This window comes from Esox lucius, chromosome 8 (assembly GCF_011004845.1).
Source record: "Esox lucius isolate fEsoLuc1 chromosome 8, fEsoLuc1.pri, whole genome shotgun sequence".
In the NCBI taxonomy this organism is placed as follows: domain Eukaryota; kingdom Metazoa; phylum Chordata; class Actinopteri; order Esociformes; family Esocidae; genus Esox; species Esox lucius.
The window spans coordinates 24,074,718-24,080,430 of NC_047576.1; the positions used below are offsets into that span (position 1 = coordinate 24,074,718).

Genomic DNA, 5,713 nt, shown 5'->3' on the forward strand with positions numbered 1-5,713 from the left:
GCATGTCTTAACTTCACTTAGAAATATGATGTATAAAACACTTGAACTTGGTAGAGCATCTTTAAATCTAAACCAAGACTTAGTTTTAAAGAGGAGTCCTTTGTGAACGGTTTCCTTGAAGGCTTGAGGGTGGTTCAGTAGGCAACACAGCCTGTGGACTTCCATGGTTATACAGTGGCTCTGGGGATTCTGATTTACATAACAGAATGGGAAGCTGCCAGTAATGTTGTCTCATCCGGTCCTCAACAAGTAAATAATGGCCTGCTGTACTCAGACTGTGCATATTCAGCCACCTTCACTGCTAAATAAAAATTGTATACTAAAAAAATAATGTATACGGTGATTTGTTAAAAAAAACGAACATGATCATTTGCAATGTGCAGTTAGGCAGCACTAAACATGCAGATAAGGCAGAGAACTTTAAGAAAAATGTAGATTATGCAGAATGACAGATGTATAACTACAGTTCAGTCAATACAATATGCATGTATCCAGTCTCTGTAGATTGTTATAAATTGAGAAGCGGGTTACTTCAGTGTTGATCACAAGCGTAACTTCATAAATATTACCAAGTCAAACAAAAAAAAGATTATGGTGAAAATATTAGCTTTATGTTACAAAATAGTTAAACAGATTCTGTCACTTATAAAACAAGTTCCTAACTGGCCCCATAAGAGTAAATGGTACATAATCCTAAAAGGCCCCCAATAGCTAATTGTAGACCATAATAAGCCATACATTTAGACTAACAGCTGGGACTTGGATTCATGGAGTTAGACAAAGAGATTAGTAAATCATGTTACAAGTTGAGTAGCAGATTGATACAGCAACTAAAAATGTACCTACATATAGAAAACATTCACCTTCAACTGGCATGTCTGGAATAATCTGGTCCATAGCATTAAAAAGGGAATGTTGGCAGAAATCAAGCTAAAAAAGGTATGTGACAACCCGGCAGAATGCATTAAGCATGTACGACTGGTCAAGACTTGCAAGACAAGGAGTTTTTCTAAGCTATTCATGTAGCCACAAACCATCAGTACTAGGATAATATTAAGTGGAAAGGGATCATTTTAGTCCCAAAGGAGTGTTTAGTTCATTTTCCGTATTCGACTGGCTCATCCCCCTCTTCGCTGAGCAGACATGTGCGTATCAGAGCTTCTGTGACTGCGTATGGGTCACAGTTAGCAGACGGGCGGCGGTCCTCGAAGTAGCCCTTCTTTTCCTGACCCACTGAGCGGGGGATGCGGATGCTGGCTCCGCGGTTCGCCACGCCGGCTGAGAACTCGTGGATGTTGGATGTTTCGTGGCGACCAGTCAGGCGCCGGGCGTTGTCCAGCCCCCCTTTTGGATCATAGGCACGGATGTGGTAGCTGTGCCTCTTCCCCAGCTTCTCGATGGAATCCTCAATGGCCCTGTGTGGATAGGAGGGCCTTAAAACCTTATAGTTTGGTTTCCCTAGACAAATTAAACCTATGACAAATTTTACCATTCAAAAATAGGGCTAGGCTAAAAACGGGTCTATGGAAATTAGCCCCAAAGCTAGGGCAACGATTCACAGCACCAAGTTAGTTACAGGTTGGTTTTGATTGTGAGCGTTTTAATATGCTTAAACAAACGCCAGAAATTACGTTGTCTTTAATTGCACGGGCCATGCCATTGTCCCAGCTACTTCTCCCTAAACATCTAAAAGGTTTGGGGAATATCACCTACAAGTACAATGAAAACTAGCCCCAAAATGGATGAATTATCCCTTTAACTCCGGCCTACCTCAGCCCACCCTCGTTCCTCATTTCCTTGGTGCTGAAGTTGGTATGGCAACCGGCGCCGTTCCAGTTCCCAGGGATGGGCTTGGGGTCGAAGGAGGCCACCACGCCGAAGTCCTCGCACACCCGGTGGAGGATGAACCGAGCTGCCCAGAGGTGGTCGGCCATGTTGATCCCTTCACACGGCCCCACCTGGAACTCCCACTGGAAGACAACATTGGTGCAAGGCTTAGAAGTCAGATAACAATGGTGAGCATTTGCTGTAGAGTTCTAGAATGTTGACGGCACATTTCATGACAGATTAAACCTAATCCTTTGAAGAATGCAATGATTATGACTACCCGCAACCCATGTCTGCGAGACAGGCCCCCGAATGGATTTTCCGTTTTTAATGACCAGAAGTCAGTCTTACCTGAGCTGGCATGACTTCAGCATTGGTGCCACAAATTTGAACCCCGGCATAAAGACAGGCCCTGTAGTGGGCTTCTACAATGTCTCTACCATACGCCTTGTCGGCTCCCACGCCACAGTAATAGGGCCCTGTTCAGAATGAAAACCGCATCAGAGTCTGTTCAAGGGAGATTTGTAGCAGTGGATAATTAAAGCAGACGGTTTCAATATACGCCGCAATGTACTACATGAATGGAAAGTTGCTCAGGATAAACACTCAAAATGAATTCAACCAAACACCTTCAAAACTAACCTTGTGGTCCAGGGAAGCCATTGGAGGGCCAACCAAAAGGATGTCCGTCTGTTCCCAGGATGGTGTACTCCTGTTCCATGCCGAACCAGGGCACCTGGTTCTCCACCATCTCCATGATCTTCTTACATGTCTGACGGAGGTTGGTTTCTGGAGAACAACAAACATGGTATTATTGGTCATGAAACCCAGTATGACTTGGGTTCAACAAGATACTAAGACTGGGCCATGTTTAGCAGGCACAAACATGGATGAAAACAATTCAGAATAGTCAATCAGTGGAATTATCTGTATGTATCAAATAAGATTCTATGATTGGCCTTAAATGTTTTTAAACTTTGGTACCCCAATAATCAATGTTACACTTACCTGCTGGCTTGCGGTTGTATTTAAGGACTTCACACAGGACCAATTTGTTGGGATCTTTTCTGAAAGGGTCTCTAAACATGGCAGCTGGGATAAGGTACATGTCACTGTTTGACCCCTCAGACTGGTACGTACTGGAACCATCAAAGTTCCACTCTGGTAGATCTGAAGTAAAGAAAGAACCATCTGATAAGCAATTATGAGATTTAAATACCCATTTGTCAGGATTAGTCAGGATTCAGGAGGGTTAATCAATGATCATGCACCCTGTCTTTTTTAACTTTCATTTTAAATGTTTGTTGTGTCACAAGGGTGTATTTTTGTTTCTCATCCATTTCATCAGGAGCAGCTCAATTCCAATTCCAAGTAAACTGTTGACCAACTGAGTGAGGTCTTACCTTGAATGGTCTTTGGTTCAGAGTCCAAAGTTCTGGTCTTACAGCGGAGCCCCTCTCCAGTCCCATCTATCCAAATGTACATGGCCTGGACCTTATCTCCTTGAGGGAGTTCCATATACTGCTGCTTAACAGCTTTACTCAAACTTGCACTCTCCGATGTGGCCATTTTCACTGAGGGGCTGGAAAACCTTAAACAAATGAAGTAATCAGAACCCACACTTGATTCTTATGTTGCTGGACAATTTAGGGTATAACGTGCCCATTGTTTTTAATAAATTCATACTGACAATACAATCTTTTGAAAACACCAAATTGGACTCTGCGTACGCGTTTACACCTACAGCACCTTTCCGAGGGGGTTGGGTTATTTGCGGAAGCGATCTGTTGGCGCTTGTGTCACAAAATAATCTCCATTACATGCGCAAAACCAAACAATTGGGCAATCTAAGCCACAAACGAAACGTTTTTCATCCAAACGTTCTGTTCAGCGGAATGAATATATTCCAGTGACACGGCCGGTCGTAACAGCGAAAATATTATTTATATAAACTGCTTTGTATAGTGTAATCAAATATAATTCCTAAAGTATGGTGTGAACAACACTGACAATATCGACTCAAATTCATGAGGGTTTTTAAATAGAAAAGGACCGGGTGACAAAGCCCCTGAAATACATACAATTTGAATTAATAAAACCCTATTCCCCATTCAAGGCATTTATTCGTCCGCTCTATTAATCACCTTTCTATTACAATGGAGCGGCTTAATACACGAAATATTACCACACAACTGGAAGTCAACGTCCATTCAGAAAACGAATGAAGCAAATACGTTGAGATGCGAATTTACAAAGACAACGACGATCAAACTTAAAGTACGATGGACATGTACAATGAAATAGCCCTATTCGTTAAGTTTGAACATGCTTTAGAAATAATTAGGACTTACTTGATCAAGTAAAGAATATTAACAAAAGCCGGTTACAGCCTTCTGTTAATGCTTCGTATATTCCCAATTGTTTGTCTTTCATCCTTTTCCACGCAAAGCGCCCAAACAGTCTTATTTATAAAAGATAGCTAGGATCCCCTAGCCTGTGATTGGCTAGAAAGACACACGATCCTAGTTGACTCATAGATCCTCACCGTGGTAACAACCAGTAACACCCCTTAGTGGTGTAAGAAAGTAAACTTTATTTAAAATCCGCCATTGTCGTAAATTTGTATTAGACCTACTTAGTCGACAACCGAGCTCGCACATTTTTGGAGGGCCTGCAATTTCGTTTCCAAAGAGAATACTAAATATCCTTACCTAAAGCTCAAATGTATTTTAGGGTCTTTGTTTTCCATTTCAAAACCCTCATGAATTTGAGTATGTTAACAGTAGGATAACTTGCTGAAACGAAAGATAGAAAATCCATGGAATAATTTGTGTTGCTGTAGTCAGTTATATACCCTATTTAAAACAATGTTGCCTATGTCCATCGATTGTATAATGACCAGAACACCAGACTTTCCTTACATTAGGTGATGGTGAACCACTTAAAGTTCTACTCAAAGTGTCTACTGAAGTTTTCCTTATTTAATTAACACGTTTCTGAACTTACTGACGAATTCCAAAATAGAATAAAAAGAAAACATATTTACGCATAATTTCGAATAGAAAACTGGATACATAGGAATCAAATATTTTTCAAGGAAATGTACAATATACTATAACTTACTGAGAATGGAATGAAATTGAATACAATATCTAATTTTAATGGGATGTCAACATCATCCTGTTTTCTGTCTTAGTTTTTGGTCATCCTCCAGGATTCAAAATCCTACGAACGGCACCCTCGTGTGGTCGATTATTTCAATGGCACATGCTGTCCTTTCGAATACTATTGGATGCAGATATTTCAAACACAATATATTATTCATACCCATGAGAAAGAACACCCTTATCATTATTATGTTATAAAGGCATTAGACCTATGTTTTTATATTTGAAATCGTGGCAATTTTAGGACCTTCATTGTCACATCCTTTCCCATAGATTACAGTTAATTATAAAAACGTGTCTAAGCATATTATTAACGTTCCAAGAAACTCCAACACAATCATATTATATCATAAACATGTTCTGGATTGTCTCTGTTCTGTATAAAAGCACAAAAAAAGAAAATAAGGCCACATGTAGATGTGACTGAACCTCACTCTCCAAAAATCAATACCTCACAAATTAGCCACAGTATCCTATATTTTGTATATATGTGATGATATGTATACCATACATATTTTTGATGTGACAGGAGGTGAGCAGAGGACTTTTCTTTTTTAAGTGGTAGATGCATCGCTTAACCCTATTCAAGAGAACGCAGAGGTTCCATTAGTACTGTACCCAGAGCAATATATATTGTGACTGTTCACAAAGCACTATATCTACTGTGACTGTACCCAGAGCAGTACTGTATATACATTCTGACTGTACCCAGAGCAGTA

At 40.4% G+C, this 5,713-nt stretch overlaps 1 protein-coding gene across 1 annotated transcript; it reads right to left on the bottom strand.

Annotated features, from left to right (window-relative positions):
- Window positions 1-406: 406 nt before the first annotated feature.
- On the bottom strand, window positions 407-4,312 carry glulb (glutamate-ammonia ligase (glutamine synthase) b). The gene is made up of 7 exons (XM_010872063.4): window positions 4,179-4,312; window positions 3,231-3,418; window positions 2,836-2,997; window positions 2,470-2,616; window positions 2,179-2,306; window positions 1,771-1,970; window positions 407-1,415 (listed from the first exon to the last, which is right to left on the bottom strand). The coding sequence occupies exons 2-7, from the start codon at window positions 3,394-3,396 to the stop codon at window positions 1,097-1,099; spliced, it is 1,122 nt and encodes a 373-aa protein (XP_010870365.1). The 5' UTR covers window positions 3,397-3,418; window positions 4,179-4,312; the 3' UTR covers window positions 407-1,096.
- Window positions 4,313-5,713: the final 1,401 nt, after the last annotated feature.

Bases quoted from the DNA above. Each gene is read 5' to 3' on its own strand.
- glulb (XM_010872063.4), bottom strand. From the start codon at position 3,396: ATGGCCACATCGGAGAGTGCAAGTTTGAGTAAAGCTGTTAAGCAGCAG. The intron at 2,617-2,835 runs GTAAGTGTAACA...GTTGTTCTCCAG, and splicing joins ATACAACCGCAAGCCAGCAG to AAACCAACCTCCGTCAGACA. The intron at 1,971-2,178 runs GTAAGACTGACT...GTTGTCTTCCAG, and splicing joins CTGAAGTCATGCCAGCTCAG to TGGGAGTTCCAGGTGGGGCC.